Raw genomic sequence first — 17,181 nt, forward strand, 5'->3', positions numbered from 1 at the left:
GAGGACGACCAGGAGCAGGGCTCCAGACTAATTTTTTTCTCTAGGAGCCCTGTGGCCCCCAACTGAAAATTTTAGGGGCACAACCAGAAAATTTAGGGGCGCATACCGTAAATCAACATGCTAACCAGATCTACTAATTTCCACTGTATTACTTATAAATACTTTAATAATAGATGCAGAAATTACAATGTGCTGTTTCAAATTCAGTGTCACATTTTATTCTGCACTTTTGAAGATGCAACAACAAGGTAAACTGACAAAAGCATCGCTGTCATGACAGTACAAATAAGTAAAGAAAACGGATGGAAACTCATCTTGGTGACACAATAAGCGTGTTTGAAATCACCCAGGTGAACTCAACGCTGCACAGATCACCTGGTGTGAGACGTATGATTTTGTTTTTGCTCCAACATCAACTGTCAATCAAAACAAAAATATCAGGAGAAAGGGGTGGGAGCAAGACCCCACCTGAGCGAACACAGCTGGAAATGTAGTACTGAACTGACTGAAAGCTGCCCTGATGACTACAAAACAATGCATTATGGGACATGTGTCCTGGTGGTTTTTGTAGTACAGTGATCAAACAAAAATAATATAAAATACCAATTGATCAAAAAAAGGCTACATACATTACAAAACATTCAAATAAGCATAAAATATATAATAACACAGAACATACTGAGGGGGAGAGGAATATTAAAACTAAATTGAATGTTAAGGACAACTCCAACCTTCTGTTGTCCTTCATTCGCCTTCACCTCACCCCCCCCCCTGGTCTCCCCAACGATCCAGGCCAGGTGCCGGTTCATCTCAAACACGTCTATCGTTGCATTTTCCCCAACGTGTTTTCAGTGTGTCTAAAACTAAATCTTGTCACTCGCACATATTTAAAGTTCAAGCCCCGTTAGCTGTCACGTATGTACGTGTGGGACATTTATTCTCCTCAGCTGACCCGACTCCCGCAGGAGCGGTGAGCTGCCCTAACAGCCGTGCATAAACCGTTTGTGATCGGGGGTGACACCAAAACCCTAAACTTTCCTCCGGTTCTGTGCGACCTAATAATAATAGTAATAATCCATTTTATTTAAAGCGCCTTTCAAAAAACCCAAGGACACTTTACAAAACAAAGGTTAAAAATAGACATTAAAAGCACAATAAAAATAATAAATAAAATTTAAAGTGAATCAGGATGGGAAGGCAGAAATGAACAGATAGGTTTTGAGTTTAGATCTGAAAGCAGGCAGAGAGTTTATGTTACGGAGGTCAGGAGGGAGGGAATTCCAGAGTTTGGGAGCAGAGCAGCTGAAGGCTCTGCTGCCCATGGTGACGAGTCGGGCCGGAGGGACAGAGAGCTGAACAGAGAAGGAGGGCCGAAGAGAACGAGAGGGGGTTTTGATATGAAGGAGGTGGGAGAGATAAGGAGGAGCCAGGTTATGGAGGGCCTTAAAGGTGAACAGGAGGAGTTTGAATTGGATCCTGGAGGTTATGGGGAGCCAGTGCAGCTGGTGGAGAACTGGAGTGGTGTGACTGAAGGAGGGGGTTCTGGAGATGATGGAGGCAGCTGAGTTCTGGACCAGTTGAAGCTTATTGAAGGTTTTTTGTGGGAGACCAAAGAGGAGAGAATTACAGTAATCTAAACGGGAAGTGACCAGACTGTGGACCAGGATAGAAGCAGAGGGGACAGTGAGGGAGGGGCGTAGACAATTAATGTTACGTAGATGGAAATGGGCTGACCGAGTAATGTTATTGATGTGTGACTGAAAAGATAAGGAGCTATCTAGGATGACACCCAGACTCTTTACCTGAGGGGAGGGGGATACAGAAGATGAATCAATGGAAAGAGTAAGACTTGTGGCTTTGGAGAGGGTGGATTTGAAACCTACTAGAAGTAGCTCAGTTTTATCGCTATTGAGTTTGAGAAGGTTTAAGGTGAACCAGTTTTTGATTTCAGATAGACAGGAGTGGAGGGAGGAGGGTGGACCTAGAGAAAAGTTCAGCACTGACTGCATGTATTTAGAAAATTACGAGCCAAAAAATACGTTCTAAAGGAAAGTAAGGAACTCCTTAATGTGTTCCGGGGAGGGAGGGGGCTGTCAGGTGTCCTGCTTTCAAGCCCTGTCATTGTCCCGCCCCCAAGAGTAATTTACCCCACTGTGATTGGTTGGTCAGCTCCGCGCACGACAATGAAAAAGTGTCTTTCATACAAACTGGTGGGGCGAATTAAAATTGAACATTCATATTAAGGCGGGGGCCGCAAAATATCATCTCGGGGGCCGCGAGTTTGAGACCCCTGCTGTACACTCTGGCACTGGTACATTAGCCGCAGGTCGGAAGAATGAATCAATAGTTTGCTTACCCATAGCTCAGACGCACATATCAAGTTGTGATGATATTTGTCTCCGTTTCCTTCCCACAGATGTTCACGCGCGCGAATATCTCTAGGCCCCTCCCCCAAGGCAACACGCAAATGTGTGCTCGCGTTTCATGAGTATGTGCGCGAGTGTGTGTGTCTGCCTGTGTGTGTGTGCGCTCGCGTCTCATTGATTATTTCATTGATTATTGACGTGCCCCTTCTACGTTTAATGTATTAAAAATACGAAGGGTGGGGGAGGCAAATTTACTGGTCGCACATGTGCGACTGCATGTAAAATTCAGTCGCACACTCTCAAATTTTGGTCTCAAAATGCAACCAATTGGTCGCAGTCTGGAGCCCTGAGGTGGCCGAGCTGTCCGGCGAGGGAGGATTTTGTGTTGGGAGGGGGGGTATATATATCACTGTTCTCACTCTCTCTGTAACACCAAACATGAACACGCTGTTAGATTTCCATGAATATCACTACATGTTTTGTTTGGGAACTTTTTTGTGCAGCGCAAATTTAACATGTCTGTATAAACAAAGGTGGAGCCTCCTGCCCCGCGTTCTTCATGGCTGTCAGGCCTCATGGCTACCAGAAAGGTGACAAAGTGTTTGCAGCCTGTTTATTACTGGGCAATAAATAATATTCTGAGAAGATGTCTGTACCAGAGAGCACAGGTGAAGACTCGCGTGCAGCTAGAGAGCAGAAGAATCAACACGCACCCCCAACACACGTCATGTGTGCGCGCTTCTTCCTCCTAGTTCTACACAAGACGCACCGGGCTCACAAAGTCATAGTCAATCTAGGCCTGGGCGATAAATTGATTAAATGAATTAATTCGAATTTTTTGTTAAGGGCGATTTAAAAAAATAACTACATCGAGTTTTTATATGGCGCATTTTTGGCTCCCCACAGCTTCCGTAGCGTTAGTTTCACATGGCGGTATGGCACGCGACAATCGACACACGAAGCAGCAAGCTGGTGTCAAATTCATGCCTAAACTATTTGGCATCAAAACTGTAAAACCAGGAATCAAAACCCGAATTCTGCAAACCAAAACCCAAAATCTGCGAACCAAAACCCATAATTTGCAACCAAAACTCAAATCTGCAAATCAAAATTCATAAATTGAGAACCAAAACCCATAATTTGCAACCAAAAGCTATAACCTAAAGCGCAATCATATTTCTCAGGTGCTGATTTGTTTTCTCGCTGTTCTGAAATCGTCTTTTTGAGTTGCGCTTTTATTTTGAAATCGTCTTTTGAGTTGAGCTTTTTTTTTTGCGGTTGCGATTCTAAAACCTGTCACACACGTAAAAACAGCGCCACGTCAGTCAACGGGAGGGGAGGCGGGACATCCCCGACAGCCAGTAGCTCATTGGCTACCGAATGACTCCGAGTCTTACGTCAGCGTCCACCACCTCAGAGCGCCAAAATCGTACCAATATCAGAGACAGTCATGGCGAACCAGCAACCGGAGGTAAGTCTTTCACATCTCAAGAACAATCAAACGTGTTCTCTGTATAATCGGAGGACGCCAGCATAGTCAGATGAGCTCCACCAGTGACTGCTAGGGAAAAAAAGTAAGATGTTGCATGATAAATCATCACCACCACTCATTGTAAACAGTGAGCTAATGTGCTAGCTTAATGCTTACCCCCCCCCCCAGCAAAGTAGATGGTTTATTGATAATTATTTGAGTCTTTGCGGAGGGTGTCCGCTCCTTTTTAATGCTTTTTTGTTCTCATGTCATTACTTGTAACCATTTCCATTTACTGTAACCAATGTTCGCCTGTGCTAGCCGTGTTAGCTTAATGCTAGCGGGTTATTCCGGCTCATTTCATGACTTGTATTAATAAAACTGATGCTGTGTCCGAATAATCACCCTAACCCCTAACTACTAAACACTATATAGTGCGGCACTATATAGTGTTTTGGAGTTTTAAAAGCAATTCGGACACCATGCTCGCTACTCTTATCCTTCGGGTGTTTGCTTATACGCCGCTTGACAAGGAAACATAAAGGCGCATTGCTGCCACCACTTGGTCTGGAGGGGAACTACGACTGCATTTACGCCGATTATGACAATATCCATTTTAATAACATAATAAATATGAACATATTACGAAGACTATGAATATACTGTTTTGTGATGACGAAGAACGTGACACATTGGTGTAGATTTATTGTATTTGTTCAGAAATAAACCGCCAAGTTACTAATCATTCTCATCAGGCATGCGCCCGTCGTTTTAAAAAAAATCCAAACGCAATGCATTGTGGTCTACATTTGCCAATGACGTGAGCATCGATTCACACTGGTTTTTCGTAGAGAATTCTTGGAAATTTTCGAGTGTACTCAATTTTAGAATTGTAGATTCCGACAATGTAAAATGGCGAACGCACTATATAGTACACTATATAGGGCACAGGGTGGTAATTCGGAGACAGGGTTTGTCGATTTTTAAGAGAGTGTCAGGATTGGTCATATCTAACCTAGGAGTAAGAACCAGTGAATTGTCACCACGATAAATCAAAATATGTTTTAAGATGTCAAAGAATGTATAACCTAAATTGGGTTTCTCAACATTTCTCTAGGAATTCCAGAGGGAAGTGCTGCAACGACTATTGAACAACATAGAGAGAGCAGTTTCACACCCGCTGGATTTGGGTCATCTACTTTTTACATGTACCCATGAACTGGCATTCATTCGCTCTGTTTCAAACCAAGTCAGCATTCCTGAAGATGTTTGTAATGCTCTCATAAATCTGCATGAACTTCTGACACAATATAAGCAACAGCATGGCCCAGCTGTGGAAGTTGAGTTCTTGAACAACAATGTGGGACGTCCTAAAATCATGGTGAATGAAGAAAAGTTGAGAGAATACCTTGAAACCGACTTGTCGATCCCATCCATTTCAAACCTAATGGGTGTATCCAAGAGAACGATCAATCGGGCTTTGAAAAGGCATGGATTGACAGTTAAGAGCACATATAGCAATATATCAGATGACCAGCTGGATCAACTTATTTTCAGCATCAAAAAAAGCAACCCCACTATTGGCTTTAGAATTATGAAAGGCAAACTTCGGGCTCTAGGACATCGCATTACATGGACCAGAATATGGAAATCTATGAGACGTGTAGATGGGGCGGGTGTCTCAGGCAGACTAACAAGATCTACTTTTGGATGTGTGAAGAGGCGTGTGTACAGTGTACCTGCTCCACTATCCCTAGTTCACCTAGATACAAACCATAAGCTGATAAGGCAAGTCAGATTCAATCTAATCTAAGAAAATCTGCAAGATATTATACTTCATCTGTTGCACTTGAAATAGTATAAAAAATGTTATTTTGAATTTGTGTTGCAGGTATGGTTTTGTTATATTTGGAGCCATAGATGGCTTCTCACGAAAGGTGAGGGTTTGTTTTGTTTGCCCTTCATACTATTATTTTACTAATTGTGTTTAAAATATCACCTAACTGGCATATATTTATTTCTTCCCACATTTTTCCCCTTTTTATCTCACCCCACAGATAATGTACCTGGGAGCAGCAACAAACAATAAAGCTTCAACAGCATTAGGGTTTTTTTTGCGCTCAGTGGAGGACCACGGTGTTCCTAATAGGTTTGTGACTGTCAGTACCTAAATTCTCTCTTGCAGACTTGAGAGGTGTAGAAAACCACTAAGCTTCATTTAGACCAGAACCGTGTAACTTCCTGTCACAGGACCTTTTTTTTTACAAAACGTTTTACTTTAAATGCTTGAGAGCAGAGGTGATATTTCAGTTTAGAGCAGTTCTGTCCTCTATGTTTTACTTGAAACTTAACCAGCTAATATTTTTTTGTGCATCTAAAGGGTTAGAGCAGACCAAGGTTGTGAAAATGTGGACATAGCAAGATGGATGTTTGCAGTCCGTGGGTGTGACAGAGGCAGTTTCATGGCTGGCAAAAGTGTTCATAATCAAAGGTAAGACATAGCTCCCATATAATGACTATAAACATGATTTATGATTTGACCCCCCCCCACACACACAGACACACACACATTTTCTATAATCACCCTCCTATCCCCCCTCTCTAGCATCCTTCTCTCTACCCCCCCCCCCCTCCTTTTATTTTGTCCCGTCCAACAAAAACTGTTGCAAATGTAGATATGAATAAAGTTTAGTCTAAATTATAAAAGGGGTTAACTCAAAAATACACCTAGTGTGTCTGACGATTCATAACCCCTGTTGTAACAGTAAAATATATTCAACACAAAAGGCTTTCAGCTCTCATCTGTTTGCTCAGCTGTTGGACAGGACAAGTATTAAAAAACATGGCTCCCATATTCCAAGTACAGCTTTGTGAAGAATGTGTCAACTGCATTTTAACTGCGAATAATAATTTGAATAATTTAAAGAAAATGTGGGCCATAATCATAATGTTTTTAACTGTTTAGACCTGGATCATTTTTTGGATAAAATCCAAATAAATTGAGATTTAATTTTGTACTGTGTACAATAATAAACATAATGCTGCACATAAAGTTCACAACATATTTAAGATAGGTAGCAATTCTCTGTGTCCCACTGTACTTACTAGGCCATATTTGTGGCTGTACATTTCTGAAATACTCCATAACATATTGAAATTGTATTTTAAGGAGTCATTTTATTTTATTTTTACAGAATTGAACGTTTGTGGAGGGATGTGTGGATGTCTGTCACCGTCATCTACTACAACATGTTTCACTGTTTGGAAGAAGATGGACTGCTGGACCCGTCTGACAGTCGTCATCTCTTTGCTGCGCATTATGTGTTTTTGCCACGACTGCAAGCTGACTTGGAAAGTTTCATTTCCACGTGGGATAACCACTCCCTTCGCAGTGAACAAAATTTAACCCCCAACCAACTGTGGGCAATGGGCCGAGCTCAAACTCCCATCAATCCACCTGTCTATCCGCAGGTATAACAAAAACAAGCAGTTTTAACTACAATTGTGCTGTTTTTATAATGCTGTGGCAAAAAAATAGAATTTGTAAATTAACAGTCGATGCATTGTTAATATATATATTCCCATTTTAACTTTCGTTTTCTGTGTGTACAGGGTTCTGTGGACATTGGACAACAGTCTAACTCAAACCAGGCCGAGCAGGAAACGGTTGGAGTTGTTGTTCCGTCTGTGGCTTGTCCCCTCTCTGACTCAGACCTGTCCCAACTGTCCCAACTTTTCAACCCTTGTGGGACATCTGAAAACCATGGCCAAGACATCTACATTTCTGTACTAAACTATGTATGTCATCACAGCAGAATGTAAAAAACAACTACCAATATGAACAGATCTCAACCAAAATAAAATAATAGATGGTCAATAACCACCACTGGAATTTTGTATAACTTCAATTTTTTTATGTTTGATCCATTAAATTCCTTTTGTTTACAAAAGACAGTAAGTTTTGCAAAATAACAAATTGTTGAAACACTAGATTTTAACAAAACAAAAATTGTTGAAACACTAGATTCTGTGGAATCCTGCGCCACACTTCAGAGAGATCAAGATACTCTCTTTGAACTCCTCAAAAGAGTTGAGATGAGCTGTTGGAAAAGTCACAGTTTGTGTGCAGGCACTAACAACAGGGAAGCAGATGGTGTGACCAGGCATGTTGTCAAAGCAATTGTGGTTAAAACGAACAACTATTTTAAATGCTTCCCTGTCTGATAACAAGAGATGTCTGTGAGCCTGGCCAGAAAGCCATTGCATCACACCGGGGACAGAGGGCTCGTCGTGGTCTTCGGGTTCTGCATCTTGAAAGAAAAAAACAAAACAGAATTTCAATAATTAACGAAGAAAAAAAGGGAGAGAAAAATTGAGATCTAACCTACCCTCAAGTTCGAGCAGAAAATCTTGAAAGTAGTTTAAGATTTTTTTTTCTGTTAGTTGGTTGACTGTGGAGCTACTGAACTCCGGTGCAAGTCTGGACACAATGTAGTGTGAATCCACCTATAATAATGCAGAGGGTGTGTATCAATTTAAAAAGAGCACAGAGCATATTAGCTAATTAAACGGTCAAACTTACTTTCTCAATATTGCCAGCAACAAACAGACCACGGCAATGTGCTGGATTTCCTTTGATGACCTTTAAGAAGTCATAGACATCTAAGCCTTGTCGTAGCTGGCTTAGCATCGCTGTCCTTTTTGTTGTGGCATGCAAGACAATTGCCCTTACAGGAAACACAGAAATACAGGATTAGTTAAATTTTAAAACCACCACCTAATTTATAATTATTTCTATGGATCTTTATTTGTGAAATAATTTATTTAATAATCTATTTAATAATTACTATTTATTTGTGGAATAAACAGGAATAAAACCATACAAAGTATGTTTTTGCTAGTAATTTTCTCTGCTCTGTACCACTCATACCAGGATTATGCCCGTCTTCATAATGCAGAGGCACGTTTACAAAATGACGACAAAAAAACAAACCAGAATTTTGTTTTTTGCAGACAAACCTGATTATGCTAGCTTTATGCTCCTCATTTATTGGACCAGTGTAGCCACAATTAACAATCTGGTCTGTGAAGCTTGTCATATCGTTCGCCTCGTCAATCTGCAAAAAAAAAGTGTTTTAGTAACAAACTTGTTTAATACCTAAATTAAATATCAAACAATAAATTGATCTTACAGCTTCAATCAGTGGTGACAACTCCAAGTCAAAGATGTCATCTTTGCTTATGGGTATCAGCTCACCAGTTGCCAGGAACTGGTAGCACCATTCTTGTAGGAAACATGGAGCTGGACCACCCTGTGCAAGGCTCGCTGCAAAGACTTCCCCTGCAACTCTTAAAAACTCTAAGTTTGAAAAATGTTCAACCAACTATGAATTTAAATATGTTTCAGTTGTACATGAAGGAAGGCCTCTACACTGCACTATTTCATTTTAAATTTCTGGGAAGAATCTGAGATAACATTACACACCTGAAGAGACCATTGTCAAGGTCATTTAGGGAATACTTTGGGATTCTTCCTTTCCCTTCTTGACCCTCAAAGAGCCTGTCACCAATCCCAGAAATCAACTCTAAAACAAAAGTAAAAAAGACATTCAAGTAGGTGATACAGAAATGCATAGGAATGCACAATAAACAAGAATAAAATGTTGTTTCATTCCTCAAACATAAGTACCTGTCAGGAACTCCACACGCAGTGCCCCAGTGTCAATTCCAGACTCTCCCAGAAAAGTAACTTTAAGAGGATTGATGGGGGAACTTCGCTTTTGTCTTTTCCAGAGCATCATACCCCGTTCCACCAACTGTTCTCGTGCCACACAAAGGCTGAACTCTTTTGTGTGGTCAATTTGGGCAGCAAGCCAACGTAAAACATCTTCCTCACTGTTCAGAAAATTACGTGATTTGGATCAAGACGTGTAAGCTTTTTATACAATTTCACAGCATATAATTACTTGCCAAGAAATCTTGTCAGAAAGTGTATCTGATGCAGTGTTGGTTTCAAGACTGTTGTCAGACCTGTGGAAATGATGAAAAAGCAGTGAATTTGACGTTATGCCAAAACTACTATGCAATTAATGTTGCACAAAATGTTTAAGCTATGGAAAAGGGTTCACCTTTCTCCACAGGAACTGGCATGAATGTTTAAGTCCATAAATGGAAACGTTTCGTGGCATATGGGGCATTCACCCTCACCAGGCTGAAAATAGTATACAAAATGAGTTGTATTGATGACATGCATATGACCTTTAAGATATGTCTAATGCTCAAATATGGATAACTATTCATTACCTCTTCCTCATCAGATGAGCTTAACATCACTGGGCATGAATGTACATGGAGAGCCAGAACTTGCAGTGGAAATTGCTTTTGGCAACTTTTGCATGCTGCTTTAGGCATGCTCTCAAATTCTTTTGCTTCAGGGGGTAAAGGAGTAGTGTTGAGTTCGTCTTGTAGAGGAACTATATAAAGAGTTGCTTTACCACTGAGGGAGACCATCTTTATTTGTGCCCCTGTATAGCCTTCGCTATCTGGAGCTATGAGTATCATTTGTCTCTTTCCATTGCCACCTATAAGAAATATTGACACATTGAGATTCTGAAAGAATTGCAGTTTTCCTATAAAGGTTAGGACAAATTATTTTACACAGTTAACAAAGAATTGCTTTAAACATTCAGGCTGCAAAGAAGCAACTTTACCCAGAAATTGAGTGTGAAAGTGAACAAAGTTTTATGGGTGTCTGATATTCAATTTTAGAATAAAAAAGGGAAAAATACAAGCAATAAGCAGTTAGTGTTTAGGAAGAAAAAAAACCCACACACAACCTGAGGATTTATGAAGCAGCCATCCTCCTGTTAACGCCTCCAGTTTTGGAAATGCTTCATGCAACAGGTTCTGCAGCTGAGGTAAACAAGAGAAGCATGAAATACATTTTATTAATGTTCATGAATTTTACGTGCACTTCTAATACCCATACAAAATACACAAACAAATATTGAAGAAACTTCCAAGTAATAAAGAAACCCTTTTCTATCTCAATTTTTCAGGCTTTCCAATAATTTGGTTATTTGCTGGATTTAGTAAAAGCAATTTCCAGTTGGTTTTGGCCTCATTTATATGATGGAGTCGTGCTATTGAACTACATATTATTACTGCATTACACATTAGCCTTAGCCCTGAATAATAACCATTTAAATGATCATCCAGTGACAAATTTCTCAAAAGCAGTAGTGGCAATCAATCATTTGTAAAAGGCATCTTTGTCCATCTTCAAAGTTGGGATGTTATACTAAAGTTTTTTTTTGGAGAAGTTTGACAGGACAAGAGAAACTTATTAGAACAAGTTAGATGGAAACAACCTGCTTATGACAAATTCAGAGATTCAAATTTATTTTGTGCAAAAGTCTAATACAAACACAACAATGATAGTTACTTTATGTTACTATTAACCACCTAAATTTAGGTCTTGTGATATGGTTGTACCATAGACATACCTCAGAATGACTTAGGTTCTCTGAAAGACTGATGCTTCGTTTGCCTAGTCCAGCCTGAAAAAGTTGTAATTCCTCTGAAGGAGAGGGGGTGTACTTTAAATTTGTATTGAGCAAGCAGAAGTTGCATGAAAACGCTTTCATTAACTTGGACATTTTGCATATTTTTGAGGCACTTGGAAAACGTCTTTTTCCAGTAGCATTTTGCCTCCGGAAGAGAGCTGGAAAAGACCTGAGACAGAAGAAACCACATACTAATGAGCACTTCATAATTATATTTCTGTTTTAACATATGTCAACAATTTTAGTAATTATAAATGGAAATACAAATACTTCAATACTTCAATTTGTGACTGTAACGTTAAATACACTAAAATACTTAGGACAAAGAACTTTCAATTATAATAGAACCTGCTCATTTCCTGCTGTACAGATGTGGTCCGTTGCTGTGCTAAAAGACTCTGACTCTGTCCCTGATCACTTTGGTGTGGTGTCTGGCTATGCTGAGGAGTAGCCATCTGTTGCTGTACTACTGGACCAGGTCCCTGGTTCACCCTGTTTGCAGCTTGGCTCTGCTGTAGATTTTGCTGAAGTGCAGACACCAGGGTCTGTACAGCTGACAGTATCTCAGAGTATCCATTCTGGCGATTGCAAAAAAAAGTAGATTTACAATTTCCAATAATTCCTTCATTCATGAATAAATAAATACACAAAGAAAGAAAAAAAGAAAGGAGGTTATTATTAAACATTATGCTTTTATCTTAGGAACTTCTAGCCTACCAATGACCGCACCGGATTACACTTCTGCTTAAGAGCTCAACACAATATGCAAATACATGTATAATCAACTGCCCCTGTTGATGATTTCACTGTGCTGTAGTCATGTCAAACCCGTAAAGATTGCATAAGAGCCCCAAAAAACCCACAGTAATCGTTCTAATACACCGGTCTCAGTTCGTCTGACCGTATCCTTCATTACGACTTTAATCTCCTCCAGAATTTTTTATCCACCGTGGACTTAACACTGTCGGGTATGCTCGATCCTGACACTGTCGTAAAAATCGACTTAGTTTTATCCAAACAAGTCATGAAATGACAACAAAGCAGTAAAAAAAAGAGCGGACACCCTCTGCAAAGACTCACAAATAATTATCAATAAACTACCGGTACTTTTTTACGGGAGGGGGGTGGGTCAGGAAATGAGCCGGAATAACCCGCTAGCATTAAGCTAACACGGCTAGCACAGGCGAACATTGGTTACAGTAAATGGAAATGGTTACAAGTAATGACATGAGAACAAAAAAGCATTAAAAAGGAGCGGACACCCTCTGCAAAGACTCAAATAATTATCAATAAATAAATAATAATAATCAATAAACCATCTACTTTGCTGGGGGGGGGGGTAAGCATTAAGCTAGCACATTAGCTCACTGTTTACAATGAGTGGTGGTGATGATTTATCATGCAACATCTTACTTTTTTTCCCTAGCAGTCACTGGTGGAGCTCATCTGACTATGCTGGCGTCCTCCGATTATACAGAGAACACGTTTGATTGTTCTTGAGATGTGAAAGACTTACCTCCGGTTGCTGGTTCGCCATGACTGTCTCTGATATTGGTACGATTTTGGCGCTCTGAGGTGGTGGACGCTGACGTAAGACTCGGAGTCATTCGGTAGCCAATGAGCTACTGGCTGTCGGGGATGTCCCGCCTCCCCTCCCGTTGACTGACGTGGCGCTGTTTTTACGTGTGTGACAGGTTTTAGAATCGCAACCGCAAAAAAAAAAAGCTCAACTCAAAAGACGATTTCAAAATAAAAGCGCAACTCAAAAAGACGATTTCAGAACAGCGAGAAAACAAATCAGCACCTGAGAAATATGATTGCGCTTTAGGTTATAGCTTTTGGTTGCAAATTATGGGTTTTGGTTCTCAATTTATGAATTTTGATTTGCAGATTTGAGTTTTGGTTGCAAATTATGGGTTTTGGTTCGCAGATTTTGGGTTTTGGTTTGCAGAATTCGGGTTTTGATTCCTGGTTTTACAGTTTTGATGCCAAATAGTTTAGGCATGAATTTGACACCATACAAGCAACAGCATGGCTACCGGTGAGAGTGAGAAGTTTGTTCCCAAGAAAGGAATAAAATCATCTGTTGATGGAACTGGTCTGGGTTTACTGCTACAGACGTGGAGGAAGAGACCCCCCCCCCCCCCACACACACACACACACGCTGCCTAAAGCCCATCGGAGTCAAAGGCTCTCACGCGCGCTCTCGTGGCACGCGCTCAGTCCTCTGACACACACACATATACTCATTCTACAACGCCTGTATAGTTAGTTCATAGTGTTATTTGTTAATAAAGAATACTGCGTTGTAATTATTACTTGTATATTCATTTGCGACGCGGCTGCCATAGGATTTTGTTTTTGGAGGAGGCGGCCACTGGGGTGGGGGGCGTGACTCATGGGGTTTATTAAATTATTTTAAACCTTAGACCTCAGATATGAGCTGTATTGTTAATCCTTTAGAAAATGCTGCTACTCTCAGGTGAATGTTTGTCTCCTTTAGTCTAGACTACAAAGTGAGACTTAAAACACAACTGGAACTTTAAGGAAGTAACCTTTTTATTTTAGAGAAGTGAAAACAAGTGTAGAATAACAAAATAAGACAATAGCAAGACAAAAATTATATAAAAGAAGACAAAATTATTTAAACAAGAGTCCAAAAAGGGAGTAAGAAGAAAAGTCTTATACTTAACTTTGATTCCAAGAATGTGTTAATTCATTTATAATTAATCCCAGAAATGGGCGTTACATTTGTCTTGGGTTTGATTAAATAAAAGCACATTTGCTTTAAGTTGTCTGCCGTTTGTACTTATTATTTTCCTTAAGTAGGGTGGGGGGGGGAATCGGAAATTGAATTAAAAACAAAAAAATTCGGAGATTTTATTTTTAGGCCATATCGCCCAGCCCTAAGTCAATCTACAACATAGTTCATTAGTTAGATAGGTAGTAGTCAGTTGTTACTGTTATTTGTTAATAAAGAATACTACGTTGTAATTGTATTTATTTCTGATGCAGCTGCCAGGGGATTTTGTGGGAGGGAGGGGGGGGGGGGGGGGGCTTTGAAAGAAGTGGTATTTGGGATGGTTCACATGTTATTCTCTATGTCTGAGGAGCCTAAATTAGTTTGTAATGTCAATATTTTTACTTTTCTCCAGTCATTTTTCTTCAAACTTGCTGAGATGATCATGAACATCATCACCAACAATAATCCAGTGAAAGTTTTGCGTCACCTTAAATGAAGCAACTTTAGAAAGAGTTGACAGGACCAGATGTGATTTTACGTGGAGTTTCTTCATTTCTGTTTGATTCCATTTCATGTCATGCTCAACAACAAAACACTCTTTCAATGTTAAATCTCACTTTTAGAATCTGTCTGATAGATTATATTTCAGACAAAACATGTTATTTTGGAAGTTTATTATGGAATGAACAGACATGCAATCCAAATGAAAACATTTGTACAACAAATAACAATATAGAGCTTGAAATAACCCTCTTGATTTCAGAGCACAGTCCATGTTATTTGATGATGGGTAACTGTGATATGGATGATATTATTATTATTTTTTTTTACCTTGTCCTGTCCAACAGCTGGGCAGACAGATGAGAGCTGAGGGCCTCTTGTGTTGGACAGATTTTACTTTAACAAGAGGGGTTATTCATCTTCAGACAAACCAGAGGTATGTCTGAATAAACCCCTTTTGTAATTGAGGCCAAACTTTATTAATTTCAAACATGTTTGAAGATCTTTGGTGTTGGACCGGACGGAAAAGGAAAGAGGGGAAGAAGAGAGAGGGACGTTAGAGAGAGGGGGGGAAGGAGGGTGATAGTAGGAGGGGAAGGGGGATAAGACCATGAAACAGCATACAGCAACAAGTTTATGGATGATATTATTAGCGCTTTATGCCGTCTTTCCAGCTCACTGAGTTTGTACCGTAAACTAGGATGTAAACGCGCATGCTAAATGTCAGTGACGGCTAACGAGACCACACTTCCACAGATGTCGGCTCACTTGACCGCAGTAAAGAAAAGCATGAAGCTCAAAGGTCTTCTCTGTGTGATGAAGGTGACATACCTATGTGGTGGAGCTGCAGCTGTGGTTTCCAGATGACATCCAGCAGTCTGCGCTGACGACAGAGCTCCTCCTCGTACTGGACGATGGTTCCTTCACAGAGTCTGCAGATTTCTTCAGCAGCAGCAGCTAGTCGCTCGCTGATCAACTCTCTCAGAGACTGAAGGGAAGACATGGTTCCTGCTCCGATCTTCAACTCCAACTCCCACAAACACCGCCGTCCTCTTCACTGCAGCTCCGATCGATCATCTGCTAGTCTCACAATCACAGCAATCCACGTTGTCTTTTCGTTCAACACTTCTTCACTCATTTACGACACTTTGGAAAATGCTGAGAGTTCCCACACGAACCACGTATCGTCCTTTCTGTCCAAAAACCTCACAAACGTCCCAACAAAACTACGCCGACCTCTGAAAACAAGCTAACGCTGCTAGCCTGCTAACAAGATAACGCTGCTAGCGCCTCGTGCTGTTCTTCTTCTTTGTTTGGCTAACAGCGTCATGGTGCTTTAGCGCCACCTGCTGGTGTGGAGTGTTATCTGTCGCTCATATGATGTCGATGGTTGCAAAAAAAAGCCATTTTAACTTGACTGGCAAATAAAGTTTAAAGTAAACAGTTTATTTTTCATTAAATAAAAATAAAAAATAAAATAAAAATAGAAAACAAATAATCGAGGAAACATTTTGAGAGATTCAGATTTGACTACAAACCCCATCAGAGACTAACTAAACCTGATCACATTCGTTTATTGTATTTCTAAACTACAGTCATGAATAAAGACATTTATTAAGCAAACAAGTAAACAAAAACAAAAAAAAAAGAAAATTTCAAGTAAAAAGATCCTAAAAATCTGTTTCTAAAGAGAATAATTACAACTATAAATAAACAATAAACTGTATAGTTAATAATAAAGACAAGCAATAATTTGGAAATTCTTATTACAGTGAAAAAACAATAGAGAAATTTACTTAATTCAATTAAAATTAGATTAACACATTTATGAAGTATATAACTGAGATTTAACATAATAAAAGAAAAGTGAAAAAAAATTAATGATCTTTGGAATGCAAACATTCCAAAGATCTTAAGATTTTAATGCTGTTTCTAGTTTCTGTGTCTTCTTGATTTGATTTGATTTTTTGATTTTGGTTGGAACTTCCGGTTCCGGGTTACGGGCAGGGCGCGTGGCGTGCCTCTCTGTGGATACAACTATCTTTAAATTACTTAAAAGGTTGATTTTCTCCAAAAAGAGAGCTGACCATGCCCCCTAAGAAAACCCAGGAATATGAAGAGCTCAAAAAGGCTATTGATAGCATTCAAGAAACGCTTAATTCTTTTATGGATCAGGTGTCGGCTAAGCTAACGCCGCTAATGGAAATGATGGAAGAGTTCCGAAGATTTCGAACTCAAAACGAACAACGAGAAAACCGGGTCGACATTCTGGAGAAACGACTGGACGATGTGGAACAGCAAGTAAGGATGAATAATGTCATTCTCACTGGATTACCAATCAAGCCTCGAACGAAGCTGAACGAAGCAGGAGCAAGCACTGCTGATGCTAATGCTAGCGCTAGCGTAGCTAGCAGTGCCAATACGGAGCGCGGTGGAGAGACTCTGGAACATCAAATACATTCATTTCTCACATCTAAAGGGATTTCCCTGGATCTCAATACCATGGAGACCTGCCACCTGCTCCCCAGGAGAAAG

General features: G+C 40.0%; 3 protein-coding genes across 10 annotated transcripts in view; 1 reads left to right on the forward strand and 2 right to left on the reverse strand.

Annotated features, from left to right (window-relative positions):
* LOC144988885 (uncharacterized) overlaps window positions 1-15,649 on the reverse strand; it is a 30,190-nt gene extending 14,541 nt beyond the window's left edge. For 3 of the 4 annotated variants that reach the window (XR_013652952.1, XR_013652949.1, XR_013652950.1), the window contains exon 1: window positions 15,478-15,611. Coding sequence is in view for 1 of the 4 variants with exons in the window: in XM_078940188.1 (XP_078796314.1) it covers window positions 15,478-15,649 (172 nt within the window). In the remaining 3 variants the exon portion in view is untranslated. Of the gene's footprint in view, window positions 1-15,477 lie in introns of all 4 variants that reach the window. The other variant, XM_078940188.1, reaches the window with a different exon arrangement.
* On the forward strand, window positions 3,663-7,729 carry LOC144988870 (uncharacterized). Of its 2 annotated transcripts, XM_078940102.1 has the most exons (7): window positions 3,663-3,837; window positions 4,955-5,625; window positions 5,729-5,774; window positions 5,895-5,986; window positions 6,218-6,328; window positions 7,032-7,308; window positions 7,450-7,729. In XM_078940102.1, exons 1-7 carry the CDS (start codon window positions 3,817-3,819, stop codon window positions 7,657-7,659), a joined length of 1,428 nt encoding a protein of 475 aa, XP_078796228.1. In that variant the 5' UTR covers window positions 3,663-3,816; the 3' UTR covers window positions 7,660-7,729. The 2 variants fall into 2 exon arrangements, 1 of the variants encoding a protein (XP_078796228.1); XR_013652923.1 differs by lacking the exon at window positions 4,955-5,625 and having other exon boundaries at window positions 3,823-3,837.
* Window positions 7,730-13,424, reverse strand: LOC144988860 (uncharacterized). 4 transcript variants are annotated; one of them, XM_078940040.1, is made up of 14 exons: window positions 12,919-13,424; window positions 11,751-11,980; window positions 11,343-11,571; window positions 10,674-10,749; window positions 10,141-10,418; window positions 9,966-10,048; window positions 9,808-9,867; window positions 9,527-9,732; window positions 9,323-9,422; window positions 9,030-9,186; window positions 8,857-8,954; window positions 8,420-8,564; window positions 8,226-8,343; window positions 7,730-8,147 (listed from the first exon to the last, which is right to left on the reverse strand). In XM_078940040.1, exons 1-14 carry the CDS (start codon window positions 12,937-12,939, stop codon window positions 7,858-7,860), a joined length of 2,091 nt encoding a protein of 696 aa, XP_078796166.1. In that variant the 5' UTR covers window positions 12,940-13,424; the 3' UTR covers window positions 7,730-7,857. The 4 variants fall into 4 exon arrangements, with proteins under 4 accessions (XP_078796166.1, XP_078796168.1, XP_078796174.1 ...); XM_078940042.1 differs by lacking the exon at window positions 11,751-11,980 and having other exon boundaries at window positions 12,919-13,419; XM_078940048.1 differs by lacking the exons at window positions 11,751-11,980; window positions 12,919-13,424 and adding an exon at window positions 12,816-12,910.
* Window positions 15,650-17,181: the final 1,532 nt, after the last annotated feature.

The sequence above is a fragment of the Oryzias latipes genome, chromosome 2 (genome assembly GCF_053564925.1).
Source record: "Oryzias latipes strain Hd-rR chromosome 2, Olatipes_Hd-rR_3.1".
In the NCBI taxonomy this organism is placed as follows: domain Eukaryota; kingdom Metazoa; phylum Chordata; class Actinopteri; order Beloniformes; family Adrianichthyidae; genus Oryzias; species Oryzias latipes.